Source organism: Pempheris klunzingeri, chromosome 19 (genome assembly GCF_042242105.1).
Source record: "Pempheris klunzingeri isolate RE-2024b chromosome 19, fPemKlu1.hap1, whole genome shotgun sequence".
NCBI classification, from domain to species: domain Eukaryota; kingdom Metazoa; phylum Chordata; class Actinopteri; order Acropomatiformes; family Pempheridae; genus Pempheris; species Pempheris klunzingeri.
This window is the reverse complement of record NC_092030.1, coordinates 12,911,696-12,938,018: the sequence shown is the minus strand read 5'-3', so window position 1 is coordinate 12,938,018 and position 26,323 is coordinate 12,911,696. Positions and strand designations below refer to the sequence as shown.

The 26,323-nt window shown below is 44.1% G+C and overlaps 3 protein-coding genes across 3 annotated transcripts; all 3 read left to right on the top strand.

The window, feature by feature from the left end:
• The first annotated feature begins 100 nt into the window (after positions 1–100).
• zmynd19 (zinc finger, MYND-type containing 19) lies at positions 101–3,997 on the top strand. The gene is made up of 6 exons (XM_070850937.1): positions 101–314; positions 1,911–1,970; positions 2,078–2,184; positions 2,910–3,050; positions 3,527–3,707; positions 3,848–3,997. The coding sequence occupies exons 1-6, from the start codon at positions 264–266 to the stop codon at positions 3,989–3,991; spliced, it is 684 nt and encodes a 227-aa protein (XP_070707038.1). The 5' UTR covers positions 101–263; the 3' UTR covers positions 3,992–3,997.
• Positions 3,998–8,437: 4,440 nt separating this feature from the next.
• tmem141 (transmembrane protein 141) lies at positions 8,438–12,329 on the top strand. The gene is made up of 5 exons (XM_070850767.1): positions 8,438–8,614; positions 8,797–8,863; positions 11,294–11,377; positions 11,525–11,635; positions 11,782–12,329. The coding sequence occupies exons 1-5, from the start codon at positions 8,561–8,563 to the stop codon at positions 11,841–11,843; spliced, it is 378 nt and encodes a 125-aa protein (XP_070706868.1). The 5' UTR covers positions 8,438–8,560; the 3' UTR covers positions 11,844–12,329.
• Positions 12,330–15,723: 3,394 nt separating this feature from the next.
• Positions 15,724–25,866, top strand: sapcd2 (suppressor APC domain containing 2). Its single transcript, XM_070851169.1, has 6 exons — positions 15,724–16,689; positions 20,202–20,335; positions 23,864–24,010; positions 24,204–24,305; positions 24,937–25,047; positions 25,175–25,866. Exons 1-6 carry the CDS (start codon positions 15,915–15,917, stop codon positions 25,301–25,303), a joined length of 1,398 nt encoding a protein of 465 aa, XP_070707270.1. The 5' UTR covers positions 15,724–15,914; the 3' UTR covers positions 25,304–25,866.
• Positions 25,867–26,323: the final 457 nt, after the last annotated feature.

Sequence of the window (26,323 nt, the reverse complement as noted above, 5' to 3'; positions counted from 1 at the left end):
ACTATGTGTGTGATTGGTCGGTGTGATTAGTGGCTCGCCCCGCCCCGCCCCCCAGCAGCTCGCTCGGCTTTCCTGCGCCAGCAGCGGTGTGTCACCGAGGCTGGGCTGCTGCCGGAGAGACCCGGAGACAGGGCAAACACCCAAGCAGTTCACCCAAACTGGCATCGCAGCGGGGCTGAGGGGCTGCCCCTGCGCGTTTTAAATCTGAATTCCACTTAGGTTGGACCCTACGCCTCCCTCTGTCACCACCGCCCGTCCTCCCGATGTCGGATTTCAAGCTCGGGATCGTACGGCTCGGCCGTGTGGCCGGGAAGGTGAGCTGGATCTCAGTGCTGCCATGTGCGGCCGCGGAAGGGCCCATGGGGACCACAAAAGGCGATGGAAAAATGAGTTTCGCGGTGATGTGTCGGCTTTAGTCAACCCCTGTAATGGTTATCAAGCCGTTGCTGATGCGGGAGTAGTGAAGCTTTGCTGTTTTCAGCCGCATTTGAACGGATTAGAGACGCCGGCCGTGCCGAGCCAGTCTGGTTTTCTGTGCCTCCGCCGCCAACCACAGTCTCACTATGATGCTAACGCTAACTAGCATGTAGCTGGGTGACGTTAGCTGTCGGCTAACGGTAAACGCTGGAATAGTGGCACGAAGGTAAACACCGGGGGTCCTCATTTTGTCGTTACCGGTGTCAGCTAATGCAGGAACGGAGAAAACGGGTGCTTTTCCTCCTCGGCGGCGGGCCATATCATGGCAACGGTCGGTGGAGCGGTTAGCAGTGCTACGCTAGCTGTGTTATTTGGATTATACGGTGAAGTGTCTGCTAAAGGGGAAGCCATTGCCACGCTCCATCAACTGATTCTTTTGTGCAACGTGACAAAGCACCGGCAGGACTGCGCTCTGCTCAACAGCTGTGGCCGAAAACTTGCACCGTTTTCTGGCTCAAGTTACATAACTATCGCCCCGCACAGATGTGACGTTAAGCCGTGGCTGTAGAAATGCTCCGGGCTGCTCGTCTCACACTCGGGACAGACGCTGCACACCGTTTTGTTTGAGTTGTAACTGATCAGTGTTCACCTGCTGAGTGACAGCGGTCCAGTCAGCAGTCGTGTAACTAAGTTACATGCTGTCACTCCTGTTCAGATCTTCACAATAGTCTGGCAGTAGAGACAAAGGTATCACATTGCACGTTTCGACCTTTTGGTATGTGGACAACAGCGCCCGGCCTGTGGTGCTCTGTGCCCAGTGTAGCGTGGGGCTTCTGTGTTGGCATTTTTGTCACGTGTATTTGGAAGTCGGAGAGCTCAGGTAGCTCTTAAATGGTTAAAACCAGTCTCTGTTGCTCCTGTTTGTGCAAACATGTTGCACCTCAAACCCAACTGTGCCTGTTAGAATATATTTGAGCCGAATTAGTGTTTGATTTGTTGTAAAATTGTTTTTAAACTGTCATTTGTGAGCATTGTGGCCTCTGCAAACATGCCACTTTTAATATGCCGTGTTGCAGGACTTTTCAAGACTACAAACTATTCTAGGGTGGTGGTTGGTTAGTTGCCCTCCTTGGTGAGGAAACCAAAAGATCTGAATACCCTTTGCTAAATGATAGGAAGTGGACCAGCAGCCTCCACTGGAAAAATTGACATTTGGCTACCCTTGGACTTATGACTAATTGATGTCAGAAATCATTTACTGGTGGTTTTATTTATTTATTGTCTAATTATGCACGTGGAAGGTTTCACACTACATAAACGTGGTGATTTTTATATGGTTTTGTTCTCCCGCTGCCTTTTTTCCCCCCCCTCTTTTGGATGTAAATGTTCCTAAAATGCAGGAGCCTTGCTAGAGCAGGTCCTGAAAAAGTAGCTGCTCCTGCAAGGGCTGTAATAGATTTAGCTGTTAACATGAGAAAATTCTCTCATTCCAGACAAAATACACACTGATCGATGAGCAGGACATTCCGCTTGTGGAAAACTATGCGTTTGAGGTAAGATACTAGGATACGGCTGCAAATGACTTTTAAGGACAAATGTTGCTGTTACCGCGTTTCTGATGTTTTCACACTGTTAAAGCATCTCATCATTCCATTTCCAGGCACGCATGGAGGTAGATGCAGACGGCAACGGAGCTAAGATCTTTGCCTACGCTTTCGACATCGGCAAGGGCCGCTGGGCAGGGAGGCCGTTGCATGAGCTGCTCTGGTAAGTGATTTGTTTGTTATATCAGGTGTGGAGAGAACAGCTCTTGTTTTCTGTCGGAGCATCTTGGGTTCAAGACTCTGCATTGGCCAGCGTTATTATTGTGGCAGCGTCCTTGATGGGGTCTTGTGATGACAATCGGTCTTAAACTTCTGCATGGCCCTAGATACAGATGAGTATTGTTCTAACTGTCTGGTCAAAAAACAGTTTAAATTGCAATATGAATGCCGTAGTAAGTACTTGAATATCTTAAGGAACAAAATTTTGGATCCCCGCTGATGCAGACAGGTGCTCTGTAGTTAACAGTACTGTTAACTACAGTTTGGTATCTCAGAACTCTGTTAGTTCAGTGGACCAGTACTGTGTATTTCACAGGTTTTGACCGTTGATTTTTCACATAATGACGTCGTATCCCTTTATCAGTGTATAATTTGCGTCTTGCTCCTCAACCTACATAATGATAATTGTCAAACTTATTGTGAGCTGCAGTTAGTGTTTTTCGATCCAGAGAACGTCTAAAAGCTATGCATGTGGCCTTTAGAAGTCATGCTCATCTTCCGTGACACCAGTGTCCTGAAATAAACAAGGAAGTAGTCAACACACGGGCCCTGCAGTGCTGCTCACACATCTACACCAGTGAATAATGCCCTCATCTTGAAGAGCTGTCATTATCCTGTGGCCGGTAAGAGACTGGCCGACCTGTGACCTGGATTAATGTCTTGACGCAGGGAGAAGCACAGAGGAGGCATTGCCCCCAGTTTTCAAGTCATCCACATCAACTCTGTCACCGTGGACAACCGGCTAGACAACCTGCGACTGGTGCCAGTGGGCTGGAGCCCCAAACCGGAGGAGATTTCCAGCAAACAGAGGTAGGACTACAGCTTTGCTAGCACTAAAGGCTGAATTGTGATTCTGTAGCTCTGCAGGAACGTAGAGTACTGCACGTGCTGGATGTTTTGTCTGTGGGCAACACCAGTCTGATTCATTGAGGCCATAGCTTGGCCTTACAACTACGATTCTTTTTTTTTTTTCCAGGAAAAGCTAACCAGATATGGGCATTTGCTTAGAATCTGAATGAATCTGAATATTTGCTAGTTTTATTTCCCCATTAAACTTAGCATTGCATTATCCCTGTCATCACATCAGGCTCTCCTTTATATTTAAGGTTTGTGAAGGTGAAAAAGTTAAGAGCTGGTGTCTTGGTTTTTAAAGAAGTAGCAGGAGTTAATCTAGCAGCACTTTTTTTTTTTTTAATTCAAAGTAATAGACAGGTGTGAATGGTGTTTGAGAAGAGCACAGTTGGATCATTGCATCACTTGTCTGAATTATTCTTTCTCGTGTCCAGAGAGCAGTCTCTGTACTGGCTGGCTATCCAGCAGGTACCAGCCGACCCTGTGGAGGAGCAGTACCTGGAGCTGAGCCGCACACGCTACTACAACGCTAACGGGGAGCTGGTGGAGGAAGAGGAGTGCTCCTGCACCTATTATGAGTGTCATTATCCTCCTTGTTCACTCATTGAGAGGAGGGTGCGTACTATAACTGGCTTTCCTCTGAAATTATCAGTCAGATTGTTAATCCATGAGTTGTCTCATTTTGTGGATCACACTGTGAAGGAATTGGACAGTCTCATATCCAAACATGATCTTGTCTCGTTGTCTTCCCGCAGCTCCGTGAGTTCAACATCTGCGGCCGCTGCCAGGTGGCGCGCTACTGTGGCTCCCAGTGCCAGCAGAGGGACTGGCCCGCCCACAAGAAGCAGTGTCGCGAGCGCAAGCGGGTGCTGGCCCTGGAGTCGGAGCCCGAGCGATGATTTGCCCTTCTCCTTGCCTGGGAGAGGAGGGAGAACGGGTGGGGGCGGGGGGGCAGGGTTAGACTTGTGGGAGGGGAGCGGGGACGAAGTGCAGAATGGGGGTTGGGGGGTTGAGTGCTGACAAAAGACTAACAACAGAGGACAATGTTGGTTTCTTGATTGTTTGACGGATTCAGGGGGGTGACAAGATGGAGGACGAAGGAGAATAAAGCAAAAAGACATCTGCCACTTCCCAGAACTGGTAATTCTCCATAGCTTGCTTTTCATGTGGATGACGAGGAAAGGTATTTGCGTTTTTTTTTTTGTTGTTGTTTTTGTTTTTTCCTTTTTTTTTTTTTTTCTCGAGGAGGGAGATTCTCGAGCTCTACCTGCTGCTATGGTTTTGTATGCGAGGGGGAAAAGTTGTCTTGTTGATGAACTGGACAAGCTTCTTTGGACCACAATACGGACAGTTTGTCGTCATCCACTTTTGTTCCTCCACCCGGCCGCTGCGTGTGGTGACGTCTGTGCAAACGGGGGGACCCAGGGGCTGCAGTACCCGTCGTTCTGCTGGTACAATGGGACATGGACCTTTTCACTGTATCGCTCCCTTTCTGACCTCTGGTGCACATGGCTGCTGTCTTCATGGTCATCGACACCTTAGCCACCTCCCGCCCTGTCTGTCGTAACCCCCCCTCCACGCAGCCAACCACGACACACATCAGATAGATTTTCACTGATTTGAATCACACTACCAGTATTGCGTGTGGGAGTGTGTATGTGTGTGTGTGTATGCTTGTGTATGTATGTATGTGTATGTGCTGCCAATATGTACTGAAGGACATTGACATGGTCAACATGGGTTAAGGGCAGGGTTAATGTATGTCTTCTGTCTTCTTAAAGGGGCCATATTACACCATTTTAAATTTCATATTTAATCATAAATTGGTGGGTTAAATATTTTCACTGTTCTATAATAAAGTAGTTGCCAAATAAAGGCTTTCATTTTTTTCTAGAGGGTTTCTTGACCCATGAATTGTTTTTGTTTTTCTATCGGACTTATTTTGTTTAAGACAAGGTACACAGTTTGATCAGCTGAGGTAACTGGATTTATGACATAAGAAACTCTCCAGATACTATTTAAAAAGCTGCTTCTGGACTTATTGGTACTTTAGCGGGCTTTTTTTGCATAGATCACAGATCACACAATAAGAAGCTGTTTTCTCTTGTTCTCAAATTAAAATAGTTTCACGTTCTCAAGACAAAGTATCTGTCAAACTTCTTGGGATGATCACAAGGAAACGAAGCGTAAGAAATGATCTGTACCAAAGTCTGGCCTGTAGTTTAGCACTCCGGTATCAAATGGTTTGAATCCCTCCAGTCAGTTGTGGTTTGCTGGTTTTTAAAAGACTGTCTTTTCAACTTTTTTTTTTTTTTTTTTTTTGCATCTGCAGGGTTATGGTATGTGTGTTTGGGTCCGGGGAGGGGGGGCGGGGGGTAACGCTCAGTTTCATGTGTGAGAGTTTGCTCTAAGAGTTTTTTTTTTTTTTTTTTTTTTTTTTGAAGAAATTCTATCAATGGAGCTATATTTATTTAAAAAAATTGATTGTGAAACATGTTTTTGTCCTGGTGATATTTGAAGGCAAACGTTTAAAAAGTGGACAATGTGGGACCTTTTTTTTTTTGTTTTTTTAATGTCACATCTTTTTGGGCAGGGAGGGGGACTGTAACTACAGTTTCTTGTTTCGTTTTTTTTTTTTTCTGTCCTGATCCTGAATGAATGAGTCCTCCTCTCCTCGGTGTGTCTCCAGATGATTTTCCACGAAAAACACTGCACGCCATCATTGTCACTAAAATCTTCCATGTGAGAGACATCTGGGAGTGTAAAACTTGAATCCCCCCCCCCCTTTACCCACCTTTGGTAAATTTTATTATGCAGAGTGGTTTTATGAACAGAACCATCTCCTGCTTTTGTTTTCTAAGACACCGCAGTCCAAGTGAAATTGTTCTGTGTCAACTTTATCCTCAATCGCCTGCCTTCCTTGTATTACCTACAATGCACACCTGCTTATTGTGTCCTCTTGTGTCTTAGGTGAGGAGTCCAGACACCTAGTAAGCATGTCATTCACAGACGTACATGCGACTCGATTGTTCATTTTGTACGTGTGCGCGTGTGAACAGGTTTTCAACACTGCACTAAAATTTGGCTCCCATGTTAGCGTTTGTCATAGATGGGTTGAAGGGAGGGGTGTGATTTGACTTTGGAGTGTACAGATTGTGTCTGAAATCTTTTTGTTTTGTAAGAATATAAACATTAATCACCTAGAAATAAAGAGCTACAATATGTGAATGGAAGTACAGTTGGGGATAACTGACAGTTGCTTTTCCAATGTAAAATGATAATAAATAAAATGAACCTCATTTGTTCGAGTTGGAGTGTGAATAACACACTATATTAGTATTATTGTAAGGTTTTCAGCCATGTTGAGTGTGTGTTAATATGTGAGTGGAGAGCTTTGTCCTGCTGAGACAGAAAAGTGCCATGTAAGTGCATTTAATCAGAAGTGATATTCGGTAACACTTCTTTAACCCTCCTGATTAGTACTTAGAAGCATTATATTTTTCATTTTAAGTGTTTATTATTGTACAGCGTCAACGTACAGTACTGTGCCAAAGTTTTAGGCAGGTGTGAAGAAATGCTGTAAAGTAAGAATGCTTTCAAAAACAAAATGTAATAATTTTTTATCAATTGACAAAATGCAAAGTGAGCAAACAGAAGTAAAATCTAATTCAAATCAGTATTTGGTGTGACTACCCTTTGCCTCCAAAACAGCGTCAGTTCTTCCAGGGACACAGTTTTTGAAGGTTGTTCCAAACATGTTGGAGAACTAAACACGGATTGTTCTGTGGATGTCGGCTGCCTTCATGTGATCCCGGACAGACTGGATGATGTTGAGATCAGGGCTCTGTCACCATCACTTCCAGGACCCCTTGTTCTTCTTTACTCTGAGGATAGTTCCTAATGACATTGGCTGTATGTTTGGGGCCCGTTGTCCTGCTGCAGAATAAATTTGGGGCCAATCAGACGCCTCCCTGACGGTATTGCATGATGGGTAAGTATCTGCCTGTATTTCTCAGCATTGAGATCACCATTAATCCTGACCAAATCCCCAACTCAGCCCCAAACTTGCAAGGAACCTCCACCATAGTTCACTGTTGTCTGCAGACACTCATTGTTGTAGCACTCTCCAGCCCTTCAGTGAACAAACTGCCTTCTGCTCCAGCCAAATATTTCAGATTTTGACTCAAACAATTGAAGTTTGAAAGCATTCTAACTTTGCACCATTTCCTCACACCTGCCTAACACTTTTGCACAGAACAGTATATAACTTCTGTGTATTTTACATCACCAAAACTGTTTCATTATAAAGTCATTTATTATCTGGATACACAGCAGCTGCCCACAAGAGCATTCATAGCTATTATAATTCATAGCTAAATTTGCTGGTTCAAGCTTTTCTAATCCAATGAGTCTCTGTTTTATATATTTTCGGGCATTTTATTAAGAATCTGATTTGATGGGGACTTGCACGTTTTCCCTACGAATGTGAATCACAATATTACCACCTTTAACTCTTTGGTTTTTATCATTTGTACCTCTGGAGTCACTCTGTTCTTTCCTCTTTCTCCTGTGTAACAAGTAGCAGATGTAACTTAAGCCTCTGTGTTGTTGCGTGTGTCTCAGCAGCAGCAGGTGGATTCTCTCCATCGGCCTCTTCTTCTTCTTCTTCTTCTTCTTCTTCCCACTCATCCCCAGCCTTTGCTCTCACTGAGGTCACTGTGTTGTCAAAGTGAGGCCAGAAGAGGGCTCACAGGTCAGAGGTCACTATGATGACTTCATTCAAGCACTAACTTTTATGTGTTAGTCTGTTTACTGGGCCCCAGAGATTAAGCCAGTAGTAGAGGAAATATACAGATCCTTGAAATGATACTGTAAAAACTTATTTGTATAATCAGGAAAAATGCCCCCTGTGTTTTCATGGTAGACTAATCTGCTGATTATTATCTTGATTTATTCTGTATTGTATTTACAACAGTCTAAATCGCAAAGTGATTCTGTTCTCTGTAATCTAAGATGAAGCAAAAGCAGCAAATTGTCACATTTGAGAAGCCGAAGCCTCGAAATGATCCAAGCATGCATGAGAAATTACTCTATGATTTTTTATGACTAATCAAAATGCCGGTAGCAAGTTTTTTTTTTTTTTTTTTTTGTAATTTGTCAGAAAGTTCAGTAAACACTCCAGTTTCAAAAAAAAATTCTGGCAATTATTTCATGGTTCAGGCATTAAAGGGTTAAATTTGAGCGATGCTGCAGTACCACCTCCTGTCCATTAGGTGTCACTAGTATTTCTATACAAACAGCTGTTCCTCTCTCTTTCTGTATTCCTTGGTTTGGCAGCACGGAAGTTGTATAACAGCAGTGTTATGCCATGGGTTATACATCCATTGGTTATGTATACAGTTTCAGCATGAGCTAATGGTATTTTACTTCGAAGACTGAAACCTCTAGCTTCACAACAGCCCCCAAAAATGGTGAATCTCGGTCTCACCAGAGTGGACGATGCGGTGGCAGCAAAGCACCCGGTTTGTTTCTGTTTTTACCCTCGATCCTCATCTCTGCTGAACTTCAGAGGACACTGGCATCACATTGACATGCTGCTACACATTTTGAAAACCTTTGTAAAGTACCGGGAAAGTGTGCAGCCGTGTCCTAACGCGGTGAATCGTGTAGTGAGAGATGCTGTGGTTTGTTTCCTCATTTTTAGGGTTTACAGACTTATGCTGCCTGTCAGTCTGGCGCCTTCATGAAGGGGACTGGGAGCTTCATACTTGGTAAGTGATGTTTAGTGCTTCCTAAACCAGTCAATGAGAAGAAGTCATAAGAAGTCAATGACTAAATTCTATCTACAGACAGACATTTAACAATCAGTAAGAAAAAACAGTGATTTTACAGGCTAAGCATTGTCCTGATCTGTGAATACCACAGGAGGGAGCTGTATTCAGCCCATCTTTATGGGATCTATAAAGCTGGATGTTTTACTACCTGGTACATACTGAACTCAACACAAAGTGATGATGCTTATATGATCATAATAGTACAATCTTTCATATGCATCAGTAACTAACATTATTATTAATTAACATTAAGAAAAAGATTTTGTGCCGTCAACTGACCCTACAGTGATAATTGTTGGTGAACACTGTCATTGCTGTGATAATTTGCATTTTTGTTACTGAAATCAGGAACTTGAAGAACTAAAGAAGCATCACATTTCAAATGTAGTTTTTCGGCCATATTATCTATCCCAGAAGGAGCGCAGAGACACAGGCATAAGGTTAATATACAGTGGGTACGGAAAGTATTCAGACCCTTTCACTTTTTCCACATTTTGTTATGTTACAGCCTTATTCCAAAATGGATTAAATTCTTTTTTTCCCTCATCAATCCACACACAATACCCCATAATGACAAAGTGAAAAAAGTTTTTTAGAAATTTTTGCAAATGTATTAGAAATAAAAAAGTGAAATATCACACGTACATAAGTATTCACACCCTTTATTCAGTACATTGTTGAGGCACCTTTGGCAGCGATTACAGCCTCCAGTCTTCTTGGGTATGATGCTACAAGCTTGGCACACCTGCATTTGGGGTATTTTTCCCCATTCTTCTCTGCAGATCCTCTCAAGCTCTGTCAGGTTAGATGGGGAGCGTCGCTGCACAGCTATGTTCAGGTCTTTCCAGAGATGTTCAATGGGGTTCAAGTCTGGGCTCTGGCTGGGCCACTCAAGGACATTCACAGACTTGTCCTGAAGCCACTCCTTCGTTATCTTGGCTGTGTGCTTCGGGTTGTTGTCCTGTTGGAAGGTGAACTGTCGCCCCAGTCTGAGATCCTGAGCGCTCTAGAGCAGGTTTTCATCCAGGATGTCTCTGTACTTTGCTGCATTCATCTTTCCCTCTATCTTGACTAGTCTCCCAGTTCCTGCCGCTGAAAAACATCCCCACAGCATGATGCTGCCACCACCATGCCTCACCGTAGGGATGGTATTTGCCAGGTGATGAGCGGTGCCTGGTTTCCTCCAGACGTGACGCTTGGCATTCAGGCCAAATGGTTCTATCTTGGTTTCATCAGACCAGAGATTGTTTCTCATGGTCTGAGAGTCGTTTAGGTGCCTTTTGGCAAACTCCAAGCGGGCTGTCGTGCCTTTTACTGAGGAGAGGCTTCCGTCTAGCCACTCTACCATAAAGGCCTGATTGGTGGAGTGCTGCAGAGATGGTTGTCCTTCTGGAAGGTTCTCCCATTTCCTCAGAGTAATGCTGGAGCTGTCAGAGTGACCATCAGGTTCTTGGTCACCTCCCTGACCAAGGCCCTTCTCCCCCGATTGCTCAGTTTGGACGGGCAGCCAGCTCTAGGAAGAGTCCTGGTGGTTCGGAACTTCTTCCATTTACGAATGATGGAGGCCACTGTGCTCTTCGGGACCTTCAATGCTGCAGAAATGTTTCTGTACCCTTCCCCAGATCTGTGCCTCGATACAATCCTGTCTCGGAGGTTTACAGACAATTCCTTTGACTTCATGGCTTGGTTTCTGCTCTGACATGCACTGTCAGCTGTGGGACCTTATATAGACAGGTGTGTGCCTTTCCAAATCAAGTCCAATCAATTGAATTTACCACAGATGGACTCCAGTCAAGTTGTAGAAACATCTCAAGGACGATCAGTGGAAACAGGATGCACCTGAGCTCAGTTTTGAGTGTCATAGCAAAAGGTGTGAATACTTATGTACATGTGATATTTCAGTTTTTTATTTTTAATACATTTGCAAAAATTTCTGAAAAACTTTTTTCACTTTGTCATTATGGGGTATTGTGTGTAGATTGATGAGGGGAAAAAAAGAATTTAATCCATTTTGGAATAAGGCTGTAACATAACAAAATGTGGAAAAAGTGAAGGGGTCTGAATACTTTCCGTACCCACTGTAAATCAGCATTGATGAAAAGAGTAGTTCAGGGTCTTTTGATGAGCAGGGCAATGGAGGCAGGATAGAAATTCCAATGAGATCGGTCAAACGTAAGCTTCATGAGCAGTCTGTGCACAGCTTGCCACTTGAAATACCAGCTGGAAATTACTTGTTCAAAAGAAGAACTGTATGTGCAAAAGGAGAATAGTGAAGTGTTCTGGATAATGAGTGAGCCACAAAGAGTTGTAGTGTTCATCACGGCTGCTAGATGCGCCTTTAAGATGTACGCGGTGCTGCTTTTACAGGTGCCATCAGTTTATTTGCCATCCAGAAGGGTCTCCAGAGGAAGCTCCCATATCCTCTTCAGTGGAACCTACTCATTTCAATAGGTGAGAAATGAAAAATGGGCTTTAAATGGGCAGTAACACACAAGATCTCGGTTATTTGCCATTTAGCCAACCATTCTTCCTCTCAGCTTATCTCCTCTCCTGTCCTCTCTCTCGTCTCTCTAACATCGCCTCTCTTTTCTCTCCCAGTGGCGTCGTCAGTTGGAAGTTACGCAGTGACTCGCTGGGAAACGCAGAAATGCTCGGACCTGTGGTTGTTGCTAGAAACGGGCAAAGTCCCTGACAGATCGCCACCGCAGGGTGAGTGTAGTGTGTGGCTGCAGACAGGTGGAGGCTCAACTGGTTTATGGAAGGAAATACATTTTTGTCCTGGGATCAGTTCTCTACAGATTTGTCAGCTACACCTTCGTGCTGTGTGTTTACTTGTGTGTATGTTTGTCTTTCAGTGTCAAAAGCAGAGGAACCAAAGGGACCCCAGAAGACAAAATATGGCGATGTGATGGATTGAAATGGTTTTTAATCAAACCTGTGTATCTACTGTATATAACTACACCTTTTCAACACCATGGTGGAGATGCTCAGAGTAACTGGGTGTGAGATACATTCTGTATTTAATTGCATTCTAGTATTTTTCACCTTTTATCTTTGCATCACACCACATAGATTAAATGTTTTTTTTCAGTTTCAGAGGTTGTGGAGCGTTTTGAATTTCATAACAGCCTTACTGTGTGGATAAACAGATGAGTCTCCTGAATCAGAGGTCAGGAATTAGTTTGGGGTTTTTAGGAGGAATCCGACGTTAATCTTGTGATCCGGTATTATCATTTGGATGTGTCCGTTTGTCATGCAACCAAATTATTGCTGTCCTGCCAGAAGTAGCCACTAGTTGTCACTGTATGCCTCTTTGGATGTGTGCTGTAGCTTGGTGGCGCAACCAAACCAGTAAATTCTGTTTTCAAGCGTATGATCTAAATCACACATTGATTGTTTTAAATCATGCGTGAATGTGTCATCTTTTTGACTATGTAATAACATGCCCAGGGCAGCATTTCAATCCACATGAAATCATGCACTGTTGTCGCCTTCAGCCGCTCCATGTTCATTCATCTGTCTTCAGTTCAGTGATGCTGTAATGAACCCTGCAATAGCTCAGGACGACCAAACATTAATCCTGTTTGGATTTAGAACAATTTGGCATCTGTGCAAAAAAACTGCTAATTTACAATGACAGCATGAGCAGCAGATTGGGGGATGAAAAGATGGGAGGGGAAATGTAGAAGTCATTGCTGTATAGTTAGACATCATGGCTCTCATTTCTATGGAGTTTGAATGCGCTTATTGGGAGTTGCTCTGGAAAACAATGTCTGTCAAATGATTTTGAGGTCATATATTTTGACAATAGTTCAATATGTGGACTACAACAACATCACACTGATCCATCCTCCCCTCATCCACAGACACAAAGACACCCACATGTGCATGTGCAAACAGAGAGGTAAAAATGGAACCATGTACCATGACAGAGAAATGTTTTCTGTGCAGCTATCAGTGTCTAATGCCTATTGGTATTCTGTACATGGTTAGTAAAGGCTAGTATATGTTGTAGATTGTCCATAGGCACAAATCTGCCTTTATTAGAAAGGAAACAATTATGTAAAATTACAAGCCAGTAGCAACTGTTTCCCCCTCACACAGACAGATGTTAGCAACTGTTTAGGACTTCAAATAGTTGATTATTAGCCAGTAGCCAAATTCTTTAAAAATGGCTCTGCAGAGGTGCTGAGAATGGCTCTACATACATTTCATTGAGACCTTTCATTTAAAAATGTTGAACAAATGGTTGAAATTCTCCAGTAACATTTAGGCTCTGTCGATATAGGATCATTTTGTGTTGGTTAACACACAAAAGGAAAATGTGATGACGATTGCATTATTATGCTTTTACACCAAACTGTGACTCCACTTTATTAACATAGCTGAACTAATTTGTGCAATAAGATGTTAGTAACCTAAATTCTGCGCCATGTGGCGCAGGCCTGTGAAACAATAGAGTCTTTCAAGCACGCTTTAACACCTCGAGTGAATGAAACGACCAAAGTCCAGGCCCATTATTCATGGAGGACAAGCCAAAGAAAGCCCTCTAACTCTGGGAGCAGAACACACAAGCTCACCACAGTGCACTTTTTTACAGTGTTTGTGAAGGAAAAGCATCTGGATTCTTGATCCTCATAATAAAGGCAATCTGAATAAGGGAAGATTTTGGCTTTGGTTTCATGTTTTTTCCCTCTCCATCTTTGCACAGCCTGAATCCACCCCCACTCTCGCCTCTTCTCTCTCTCGTCCTCCCACTGTAATTCAAATCTGATTTAACACCTCCAAGATTTGAAGGTTTTGAATTCTCTTTCTGTCTCCCTCCATTCTCCAAAAAAAAAAAAAAAGCTTCACGAATTGAATAAGCTCTCAAATCCTTTGTCACATGCACACTGATGCCGCCGAAGGAAAAGACTTAGAGAAACAGAGAGCAAACAGGAGATAATGAGGGAAAAGAGTGTGTGCGCGTTGAGTGTGTTACATGAGCGGGCTGACTGGCTAGTGGAGCTGAGGCTCTGTACATGTCCAGTAACTGAAATAAACAGCGGTATGGACTGGCTTTCTGGCACGCTTGACAACCACTTGCATGGTTTATAAAGCCTCAAGAGTGTGTGTGTGTGTGTCAGAGAGAGAGTGTTTTGTGCAGCAGCAGTGCACGTGTGCGTGATAAAAGAGAGATGAGGAGAACAGGAGTGAGTGCTCATTTGTCTGACCCTGTGCGATCACTCTGAACTGAGCTGCAACTGGACACTGTGTGTGTGTGTGTGTGTGTGTGTGTGTGTTTCTCCTCTTTCCTTCACTTTCTGTCTTTCTTTGGTTATATAACAACCAGGCTTGAAATGCAGGACCAAAAAAAGCCCCAAAACAAACTCAATTTACAGCATTTTTGTATCCCGGTCTCATAATGGAGAAGCAAACCATCCTACATGTAAACATTATCATCGTGGATTTGAACAGCTGATCTATTTAGCCCTTTTCTCTTGCCCAGGGTCATAATCAATTCCCACAAATTAATGTGCTAATGAGAACAACTGGTGTGTGCTTGACTGTCAGAGGGGGGAGGGGGGGGCAGCACGTGTTTGTTGGGAAGGAATTCATTGATTGTATGGCCTCCTTTTCAGCCTCTTTCCCCATGAAGACAAATACACACTGGATTTGATAAAACATAACAGAGAAAATATGCAATTCAATATCTGGTCTGACAGGAAAAATAACTATCTGTCAATCACAGGCAGTCTTTTGTAACCGTTGTCACCATAAATGAGTGCTAAAGCTTTTGCATAGGATGAGAGCTCAAGTCCAGGCAGGCCACAGATAAACACGGATCTGTGCAGAGTTTCTCTGTGTGACTCATCGCTAAAGAAAGAAAAACAGCGTTCCTGGAATCCCAGAAATGACTGCGATGTGTTTTGACTCTTTCCAGCCCAACTGAGAGAAAACCTTGATATAAATCACATTTAGTGATATTAAAGCTGGCACGTGATTAAAGGGTCTTTAGAGCGAGGAAGAAACACAGTTAACACTTCATTGAGTTTTTAGGAGTATTTGTTGCTGTTGTTGTCACTTGGTAGTAGTGTAGTTTGGGGGTTAGAGGTATTGTGTCAAGTTCAGAAAAGTAATAACTTGTGTAAGAGAAATATGAACAAACATATCCCTTAGAGGACGATTTCAAATTCTAATAAAAGAATATGACAAATATTAGGCTTAAAATGAATGAAATACATGAAAAGAGCCACAATTTCAATCAGAATCAAATGTTGCATTATATTATAATGAAAGTTTTGTTGCATTTTATTACCTTGACTGTGTTACATTGCACAGGTGAGTCTTTGATTACGCTTGACCCCCTTGTGCCCATATGGGTCCAGTTTTATTATTTCATTCAGTTTTATTTACTCAAGGAGTTCAATCCCAAAAGTAAAATGAACAATGGCTCATTTTGAGGCATGTCCACAACACAGCCCGGTGGATGTTTAGTCATTCCAGGGACAATCATGGAGTTAAAAGTTGGTGTGGAACAGCAGGACTCTGATCCCCGTCACGGCTGCTGTAAGGTGATCGTTTATCCAGCTTTTTCTCATTATGTGGAGGGAGGGATAATATCCAGGCTTTATGAATAACGTCTCAGCGTCAGCAATAACAAAAGCACAACTCAAACCGGAGCCCACCTCGGGCCTGCACCAATGAGCGCAGAGCTCGTGCACGCCGCGGCCAATGGCTGGTCTCGGGACGCTCGCGCACAGCCGTTTGAAGGGCGGGCCTGAGCAGAAAAGGAAAGTATGGAGCGGAGAGCGGAGGCAGCGGAAGACTGTGACACACCGGCACCATTTCAGCTTAAAAGTCTTTCTTAGGACATGTATTTCTCTGCTCCGTGAGCGTGTGTTGTTTTTAACGAACCGTGTATGTCCCGGTGTTTGCTTTTAGAAAGTTAGCCAACTTGTTTTGGCGTGTTTTTGATTGATTACTTAGTGAGTTCATCGGTACCTTCATGGCGTTGATAGCGACTGACCAGAGCTGCAAACTCAACGGGACGTCGGTGATTTACGGCAGAGTTGGACCGAGAAAAGTGTTGAGGGCTGAGGGCTTCAAAACTGCCAAAATGCAGCCAAAAGAGACGGAGTATTCAACAGATGGTCTGCCCAAAGCCTTCCTGCACAGCCTCAGGACCCTGTTTGACATTTTGGATGATGGGGGACGGGGCTACGTCCACATCTCCGAGATCGAGAGTCGCTGGCAGGGCGCAGACACCCGGGACCTGCCCGGCGGGGTGCTGGGCTGCCTCAGGAGGGTCACACCACCTCATGGCTGCCTCACCTTCGAGCGGTTCGTCGCGGGGCTGCGGTACTCCATGCTCAACCCGGAGAACAGCTCCCACTTCAAGGCCCACGCTGCCGTGCACCCGCAGCAGGCACCGAAGCAGCCCCAGAAACCCGCCCCGCTGTCCACATGCAGCGTCGGGACACGGGTTGAGAATAAAGTCCGTCCGCTGGGCCCGAGCAACGTGACTAACACCCTGCAGCACCGGGCGTCCTCCCTGCAGAGCCGAACCAGGCCCGAGGACGGGTACCCCGTGTGTGGTCCGGCACCGTACAGCGCCGGATTCGAGAGAACCGGGCGGAGTTTGGAGCGGAGTTCGGTAGCGCCGGGGGGCGGGTGTTACCCGGCCGATCCGGGCCATGCCACCAAAGCAACACAGCCCCAGCAGAGCCGGGTCAGGTCCATCGAGTCGCTTGCTCTGGAGTCACCACAGCTCCACGGACCAAGTAAGTAGTGCCATGTAAATAGAATCGTGTCTGTGCGTGCGAGAGTGTGTGAGAGAGTTTGGCCACAGGTCAGTGAGTGCATGGAGGACTCCTAATAAGTTAAAACCCCGTCTGTCAAAATCCAGATGTAACAGCAGCACAGTAACACAAATGCAAACCGCATATTAGCTCTGATCCCATCTGCCCATCAACAGTTCATACAAAATGCTGCTGCCATGAACTTATCTGCACCTCACTAGTTCCACCACCCCTTTCTGATTTGTAATTCATCCTTTCCGTTAATAGTCAGCCCACAAAAATGCCAGGAAATTATGAAAAAATACACATCATGATTTCTCAACGCCCAAGATGGGTCTTTAAATTGCTAGTTTTGTCTGACAAACAGTCCAAAAGGTAAATATATTCAATGTACAGTGATGTAAAACAGAAAAAAAAACATTGATTCATTGATTATTGTCATTTAAGGACTGCTGTCTAACGTAGATTCATACAAATCATGCAATTTATAATTCCATGGCTCCTTTTTGTGCCTCAGGTACAATCTGCTGCTGCACTAAACAAAGACAAAATCTTATCTGGACACCAAAAAATATGCACGAGGATGAGTTAGAAGTAGAGCTACTGAACCCCCGAATACCCACCAGAACACTGAGACTGAATTCCTATTAGCAAGCGATTTAATTGCACGCATAACTGAGTTGATATGTCCACTGCAGGCTTGCCAGCTTCGATCTCATAGTCTAATTTAATTGGATGCAGTGATCCATGTAGTACACACAAGTGCAGAATATCTGCAGAGTGCTTGCATTGTCACCCAGAGGGAGTCTGCAAAGGTGAGGATGGTGACTGGGAGGGAGTCTTTGCCTGAATCTCCATGGGGGTCAACAATAGTCTTGTTGGGGTTTAATAACGCATGTTCCAGATTTTCCAGGCATGTTCCAGATTTCACAGCTTAAACAGGCCTTCAGTTGAACAGCCTCTGCTACAATGATAGGTGCTGAGTTGGATAACTGCCGCTGTTAACCCGAGGGCAGGTCAGAGGTTGTGTCAGAAATTCCAGCAGAAATGTATCAGTCTTGAGGGTTTTCCTTGTGGAGGGAGCACAGCCGTCCCACCCGGGGTCCCGCTGCCTGGGAAACGCGTGATGGTCAGTTGCATGTGTGTTCATTTGGTCAGATTTTCCTGGGTGAGCAGGATGTAGGTTGGAAGGGCCGCTGGAGAGAAATACCCAGTTTGCCTGCTCATTATCTTGTTCATACATACAAGCTCTCACGCTCATACCAACTCACTCTTGGTCTTCTTCCTCTCACAATCATACAAACGCTCTTTCACGTGCTCTCTCTCTCTCTCTCTCCCTCACACACACACACACACACACACACACATTCAGCTAGAGTCTGTCTGAGTTTGCCTGATCTCTGTACAGCCAGGCCTGTCTGGAGCTATAAGAGTGACGCTCTCAAACTCTCTCTGTCGAGGCCCTCGGGGCTTTCACCGCTTACATCACTTAGAACTTAGAGCAGTATATTTTTCTTCAGACTGATGGATAGATGGAAGGACGGGCTATGTGACTAAATGTTCACATATCTTTGTGCACTTTTTGTTGGGACAGATGAAGAGACATCTCACTGCTACAATCTGCAAAGATAAAATGACCTTATGCACAAAGTGAGGTCCATAAAGAAATGGTTTTCTAAATTTGGTGTGGAGGCCAGTTTGCTAGAAAGTTTGGGGAGGCTGTTAGTGTAATAAAGTAAGTCCACTTACTTTATTCACACACATTGGTTTGGCCATATAATGTCGACAGACCGATAGATCGGCAGTGTTCGTGCTGTAATCTCTCATATGCAGCCAAACCCTGTTGGATTAGGTCAGATTACAGCAGAAAGGCCACGGCTCACCAAATCATGGCAGTGGTGAAATCCTCCCCATCATCCTGGACTTCACCACAAAGTCCTGCCACTCTTTCTCTCTCTCTCTCTCTTCCACTTTCTCTTGGTTGTGGGAAAACAGGAGTGGTGCACACTCATGCCTAAAAATGCGACAATGATAAAACGCCTCAGTTGATGTGAGTGGAAATACAATGTAGAAACACCATTGAAATGCATCGCCAAGTTTACACACTGGGCTCGGAGAGCTCGGCAGCAGCCTTACCACTTGTTCGGTCCTGCGTGTCTCTCAGCTGCGATGGGAAACCCTCAGAAACACAGCGAAAACATACACACTCAATGCACAAAGGAGCAAAGCAGAGACATTTTATACATGCTGTCTTTGGAATAACTAAAAAGTGTGGTAAGAGTTGCTCTTGAGTCTGGAAACAGCAGCTGACAAAACAGTCTCGCTATAAGGTGTATTTAGTACCTGCTTTTGAGCTTTCGATCATGTTACATTTCCGAGCTCGTTGCCAAAGTTAGTTTGAAGCTTTAGAAAAGTAAAACATTCTCCTTTCTCTCTTTTTCTCTGTTGTGTATATACTACCCAGTATAATTTCTAAATGTCACACTTTGCTCATTACACTGTCATTCACTGTTCATCTGCTTCACCTCCGTATTCAGAATTCTTTAGGTCTTTCTTTAGGTGTCTGAATGGAATCAAGAGGTTGTCCTGTGTTGAGATTTCTTGAGTGGCAACGCTACAGCGTGTTTTAGCTCAAATACCCTTGCTTTTTCTTTCTGCTCCTCCTCAGTCAAGTACAAGTAATCAATGGACTGTGATACGTATTTGTGATGAAACAGTTTCTCTTCTTGTGAATTTTAAATATAAATGTCTCTACATTTCTCGTCGCTTTGTGTTTAGTTCAATGTGATAGTTGATATCAGGCATGTTTGCAGAGTACAGCTCCCTCTTGTGGTAGAAACGGGCAACCTCAAAGCAGTATTGGCTCAAATTCATGTTTTTTGTGTAGTTTTCTTCATTACTCTGTCTACAGACGTGGGTGTATTTTGGCCAGTAATGTGTAATCTCACATCTGCTAGATAAGGGGCTGATTTAGAATGCACGACTGAAAATTAGCAAGCACCCTGTACAATGCATACATTTCAAAATTCAAACACTTTTGTGCTGATTTTAACGTCTGAAGTTGTGTCACAAGTTCCTGCATTACAAACCTTGAATGCGAATTTGGCACCCACCCTGTTAAGGATAATGCAATTTGACTGTTAAAGTGTTTCACTCTGACATCAAGACATCAATCTACATATGTGACATAATTATTGTGTGCATGCATGTGTATGTCAACTATAAAAACACTCCTTTGCAGCTCTCTTTACCACTGCTGCTTCTTAGCTATTAACGTTGAACATAGTGTTCAGAAGACCTCATATCTGAGCGTTTGTAATTGCCTAAATCATTAGAATGAATCATATTTCCAAATGTTTTCGTACAGGATTGCACAAAATGTTTTTCCCTATACTGCAACCAGCTTAACTGCAGTAATTACAATGTACATTCCGACTATGTGAGATATTGATCTCTTGATATTAATTCAGTCTGTCTGTTTCACATTTGTGTAGGTGTTGGGAAATCAGGTTTACCGAGATCTCAAAGCGAATCAGCAACAGGATTTACTGGTGGCTCCAGGCGACACGGGCGGAGTCGGGAAGAGCAGAGACGGCATACTATATCCAATGGAGTGGATTATGGAGTGGTTGGTACACACACACACACACACACACACACACACACACACACAAGCAAACCAGGTTGAGAGTCAACATTAGTGATGCATGGTTCCACTGTAGTTCCACCCAAATCCTCCTAGTTTCTATTAACACGCAACACACCCTCTGTCTGTTCCTAAAGAAAACTGTAGCACTCATCACTCATTTGAAAACCTCTGGTCCTCACAGGTAAAACCACAGTCCTTGCAAACATTCTAAACCTGCACATCTCCAGCTGACATATGTAAACTTCATATGTCTGTAGGAATAACCCAGTGAAGGTCGTGCTGTGATAGTAAGAAGCCAAACTCAGAGCGACGTGGGGCTGATTTTAATATAAAAGACGTTACTGCAGTTTGGAAACATGTCTTGTCACTTTTGGTTCATATTACAGCACAAGCGCACAAACAAATTCCAACAAGGAGTATGGTAGCAATCAGTGGGATCTCTTACTATGAATATTGAGATCATAATTTCTTTGCACTGTCTTAGAATTTACTTCAGTCTTCAGTCAAATAAGGCAAATGTGTAGAGATGATATCCATCAGTTAACGGACTGAAATCAAGCAGGAAAAAAAAGCAGAAAAAAGAGGTTTCACTGCCTGTTCTTGTCTTATAGGTTGGTAATTTAAGTACCTTTGTATATTAGACAAAACACCCAATTTAAATGTCACTTTTGGATTACAGAGGGAAGTAACTAAGGAAGACGATGGGAGATTATTCATAGTTATGATCTGAACCAGTGAATGCAAAGTCTTACTTATTGCACATTTTAAAAATGATTTTCTTCTTCAATCTATCATCATTTCATTTGTGACTTGGGTTAAAGAATAGAGGATCTACAGTAAAAGACATTCAGAGAGACAGAAGTCTGCTTGGACTTGACTCTTCTGATTTTAAATGTGAGTGGATATAACAAGGATTGAGGCTCACAAAAAGATGTCACAAAATGCTTTATTCATATGGACAAGTAAGTAGTTGAAACATGAAGATTCCAGGAAAATGTAAAAAAAAGTACAGTACAGACTCTTCTACATTTCACTTTCTATTGGCCCCCACATTCCCCTCCCATCGGTCTGCCTGCTGGCTCCCCCCCGCTCTGCCCCTCCCACCCTCCAGTGTGGAGCTCATGCCTCCCTTCACTCTTCGTCTCTCCCCCTGCCTCACCATTTCTCACTCTCTCTAGCTCGCCTCCTCTCCCTCTTTCTCTCCCTGTTTGTGTCGCCGTCTCCGTCTCTTTTTTTTCCCCCTTGGAGAGGCTGACTGACCGACTCCCCTCCTTTTCCCTCCCTCCCTCCCTGCCCCTGTCCTCCTCCCCCTCCCCTGCGGCCCTCCCACCCAGGCCGACTTGGCCCGCTGCTGCCCTGATGGTAGTGAGCCGGGTCGGGCCCAGGGGCCTGGTAGAAGTAGAGGACTCGTTTGGCCAGCCCGACCCAGCCTGGACGGCTGTGTGGGCTGCCTACACCACCGTATTCATCCCCCTCAGCAGTAGCATCTACAGCAGCAAGGCCCTGCATTTTTTCCTCTGGGTGAGTAGGACGAGAGGGAAAGAAGGACTCGGAAGGAAAGGGAGAGATGGTTGCAGCATGTATAGGAAACAAAAGTTTGTTTTTGAGATTGTGATTGTTTCAGTATGAAGATAAAAAGTTGTGATCAAGTTCAGCAGCTGGGAATTCAGTGTGTGAAATGTTGAGCAGGATATTAAAGACTATTTGTGCTAGCTGTAGTGACTTGTGGGCTTGGTTGTTGGCTCTAACCTGCTGTGGTATTATTGAGCTTTAGCGTTTGAACCGGTGCTGAGACGAGCAGTCGATTAGTAGTTGGCCAGAGTGTGATGGACGAGTGTTTCCGATTTATTTATCAAGCACTTTCTTAAATGTGAGGATTCTTTACTTTTTTCTGTTTTATATCAAGGTGAATATCTGTGGATTATGAACTGTTAGATAAAACATGCTATTTGAAAAACTTGATGGGCAATTTCCAGTGTTTTCTAATACTTTGTAAACTTTAATTGATTATCAGAAAAAGAAAATAGTGAAATAGTGAAAATAAATCTTTAAGATATTGTTGAGCTTCAGGTTTTGGATAATTCTAAAAAGAATGGTCAGTTAGTTAGTTTCATAGGTTCCTTTTTTTCTAATGTTTAAAAGTCTTTGATTTACAGAACCTTGGTCTCTAAATGAGCATTTGTCACTATTTTCTTACCTTTTATAGACAAAATAATTGACAATTGACTGTTCAGAAAAATAATCAACAGATGAATCTGTGTAAATAGTTGTTAGCTGCCACCTTAAATTGTCCTTGTTTCCTTTGTAGATGCAGTTTTGAAAGGCTGTTGTGTTCTTCTTTGTGTTTTTAGCTAAACAGCGTGTGCACTGGGTGTCATGTCATTGTATGCGCCTTGTTGTGTGTATTCATGCCTGCTCATTCAGCCAGTACACAAACATACATGTACGGACTTTTCCATAACCTTTCAGCCATTTGCTGCTGTGCTCCCTCTCTGTGTGTATTTTCTTTTCGGTGGGTTTTTCCTGCCTGTGGACCACCACACATTCATGCAGCCTGACACTGGGTCATGCTTCATTCTAACCCTCCGGCCCCCTCCTCTTCCCCAAAACCTCCCTCCCTCTGTGTGCACCCTCCCTTTAGGCTCTTTGGGAAGGAGCACAAATATGCTAAACTAGGTTTGGTTTAGACTCTTAATAATGTTGTCCTCTTTTAGTTTCCTTTGGCAACATGTGTCCTTGTGCATGACTGACTTAGATAGCACTGATGAGCGATGTTCAGTGGAATGTAGTGAGCTTCACTGGGACGGAGGGCTGGAGCAATGGTTGATAGAAAGATGACACACCAGGTGGCTGAATGCCAGCAATGAGGCCTGGACTGTGGCAGTGTGCCGCATGGACAGCCTGGTCAGCACAACTCAATGCAACCTTGCTGGGGTACACACACACACACACACACACACACACAAATGCATATACACACACACATCTCTCCCCCTTCCTCTTTCACACACACACACACACACACAGACTCACTCTGGGGCAGCCATAGTTGAAGTGGGTCCACTGTTTACCCCATTCTTAGGTTGCTGCACGGTTGCCATGACACTGGACTGATTGCTCCTCTAAACATTGTTCAGGATGGGAAAGAGTCCCGCACAATTGGTATGGCGCCATTGTCTCTGGCAGCACAAAAGAGTTTGCTGCAGATGCCCTTGTGAAAAGATGGGTGTTTGTCTACCATGTAGGCAGCCGGCAGCCCAAAATCAATCATTAGATTTCATCTTGGCAGTGATCTGAAACCTCGTGGTCGTGATGGCATGGGAAATATGAAAATGAGATGTTTTATTTCCAGGGGGCCTCCATGTGAGATCTGTACAGAAAGTGACTTCTCTTCTTAATCACATTTTTTCTTTTTCCTCTCCCACCATTTCACCCTTTTGCTCCCCCCTCCCGCCCCCCCCCCCCCCACCTTTTCACTCTCGCCTTTACAACTTTCAACTCACTCAGTTGAAGCAAATGAAAGAGCTGGAGCAGGAGAAGGACTCGCTGCTGGCGGGCCTGGAAGTGGTGGAGCGGGCGCGAGACTGGTACCAGGGCCAAATCCACAATGTCACAGAGAGACAGCGGCAGGTCGGCCAGAGCTCCCACTGCACGGTCAGTTCAAACCCGGGTCCGAAACTGTTAAAAAGCACAGATAAAAGGTGCTCCAGATGAAACCTGTTGTATTTTGTTTGACAGTGTCTTGTCATTAGAAGATATTTCCAACACATAGGGAGATTTTACCAACGTTGTCAACATTTTCCAGCCCTTTCACAAGTTTCTGTTGTCTTTTATGTTCTCTCCTCAGGATTTTTTCACAGAAGCCAATCAGAGCCGCATGAATGTTCTAATACCCAAACTGCAAGAGGTCAACCGCTGCCTTAATGACCTTATTTCTTGCACAGGGGTGGTAAGTGTTATCTGCACATTGACTTTTGCATTTTAATGGTATTCTAGTAAGATCTCGGAAATGAGATTGGCCAAGTGTTTCTCAATGTTTTGCTATATGTAAAGGGGATGTAAATGTATTGTAAATATAAATGAGTGGCTAGTGTTCATGTAAAAGCTCAGAGGAAATAGTTTTGATTCCAGAGGCACAACTCAGAGATGCGATTCAGAGAAACCAGGCAGACAGAGAACAGGCAAGCATATCCAAAAAGCAGAAGTCCAATGGGCAGGATCATACAGGCAGAATTCAGTGAGGCAGTAACAGATGACTGGAACGCTACGGCAGAAGCAAAATAGACGATCTGGCAGGAAATGGAATGAATGGAAAGGGCAGCACGGTGGCAATTGGTGACTCTAAATTGCCTGTGAGTGTGAGCGGTTGTCTGTCTGTGTGTCTGAGTGTGTGTTTTGGCCCTGTGGTTGGCTGGCTGACCAGTCCAGGCTGTACCCTGCTTCTTGCCCAAAGTCATGATTGGCTCCAGCTCCACCGCAACCCTGATGGATAAGTGGTATAGATAATGGATGGAAATGTGCTGTTATATATACTACCAGGCAATACTTTGGTATAACTTTGCTTCCTCTTTGTTTCCCAGCCGTCATTTCCCTCCAGCACCACTCAGACAGCAGCCTCTTCCCAGCCTCCTGGTCCAGCTCCTCCGCAAGCCATCCAGAGACTGAAGGACCAGAACCGACTTCTCACACAGGTTCAGCAAAGCTTACAAACCAGTAGATACATGTCACTTATAGTTCATCAGCCACTACTGCTGTTTTCAGTCACTTAAGGAGGATGGGTGTCACCTGCTTTGTTTTTTTCCCCTTCTCTTCATGAAGGAGGTGACAGAGAGGAGCGAGCGGATCGCCCAGCTTGAGCAGGAGAAGTCGGCCTTGATAAAACAGCTTTTTGAGGCTCGAGCCCGCGGTGCCCAAGACACCAGCACTATGGATTCCACCTTCATCTGAAATGAATTACACTCCACCCATCACCGTAACATCGGCATGTTTCAGCTAGGAATCATCATGACGCTGGTCTGGAGCAAACCTTTTATAAGATGACTATTGTTTACCCACACTTGTAGCAGTGATGCACCTTTAGCCATGATACGTCAACACCCTCTATTGCAGCATGTGACCACTCCACCCCAAGCCAATTCGCGCACTACCTAGCTGCGAATGCTCCGAGGAAATCCTGACCCGAATGACGTGACAAGAGAGTCCAGAGACTCTCTTACTTGCTGCCTTGACGTTTCCTGCATAAACGCTCATTCCTAAAATACTGGAACACTTTCAAGAAACCAGCCAGGTCTCGTGAGATCCCATCACTCCAGTCCTTGCAGGATTACAGCATCTGCTAGATCTCCACAAACACTCCTAGAGACTTTTTTTTTTTTTTTTTTTTACTTATGCTGCTCAACCACACAGGCGACGCAAAAAACATAAAGTTAGTGGTCCAAAAAGGAACGGACAACAGGGGGAACAGTTTCTGTTGGAATAAAATGCCATACTCTCACAGTTTGATATAAAAACAGATCAGCTGCATCTGCTTGCTTTGACCTATCAATTCCATTTTATTTAAACCTTTTAAGTTTGGTACTTTGATCTAAATGATAATAAGATACACTTTGCCCATGCCTTTCAGTATTTCCTTCCTTTTTAATGTAAATTAAATTACATGTTTACCAGACATTGGCTTTCTAGAGAGAGAGAGAGACAGGAATTACTGAAACAGTTTTTATATTATAGTAGCATGTTTAATGTTGAGACCTTTTGATGAATCTCAAGATGTTTTTAAAGATTGAAAGAAGAGATGGGAGGACAGCCTACAAGCCATTGAGTTGTAGAAGCAGAGACAGTTGAGAGGCGTTTGGAAGTTTGCACGTAGAAGAGGGCTGAGGAGGATAAACACGGTAGACGGTGCATGTGTCGGAGCCCGAGCTCCTTGGTGGGGGGATTTTCTGATGTCATGTCGGAAACAAAAACAAA

Bases quoted from the DNA above. Each gene is read 5' to 3' on its own strand.
- zmynd19 (XM_070850937.1), top strand. From the start codon at position 264: ATGTCGGATTTCAAGCTCGGGATCGTACGGCTCGGCCGTGTGGCCGGG. The intron at 3,051-3,526 runs GTAGGACTACAG...TCTCGTGTCCAG, and splicing joins GAGATTTCCAGCAAACAGAG to AGAGCAGTCTCTGTACTGGC. The intron at 3,708-3,847 runs GTGCGTACTATA...GTCTTCCCGCAG, and splicing joins GTTCACTCATTGAGAGGAGG to CTCCGTGAGTTCAACATCTG.
- sapcd2 (XM_070851169.1), top strand. From the start codon at position 15,915: ATGGCGTTGATAGCGACTGACCAGAGCTGCAAACTCAACGGGACGTCG. The intron at 16,690-20,201 runs GTAAGTAGTGCC...ACATTTGTGTAG, and splicing joins ACCACAGCTCCACGGACCAA to GTGTTGGGAAATCAGGTTTA. The intron at 24,011-24,203 runs GTCAGTTCAAAC...TTCTCTCCTCAG, and splicing joins GCCAGAGCTCCCACTGCACG to GATTTTTTCACAGAAGCCAA.
- tmem141 (XM_070850767.1), top strand. From the start codon at position 8,561: ATGGTGAATCTCGGTCTCACCAGAGTGGACGATGCGGTGGCAGCAAAG. The intron at 8,615-8,796 runs GTTTGTTTCTGT...CCTCATTTTTAG, and splicing joins CGGTGGCAGCAAAGCACCCG to GGTTTACAGACTTATGCTGC. The intron at 8,864-11,293 runs GTAAGTGATGTT...CTGCTTTTACAG, and splicing joins GACTGGGAGCTTCATACTTG to GTGCCATCAGTTTATTTGCC.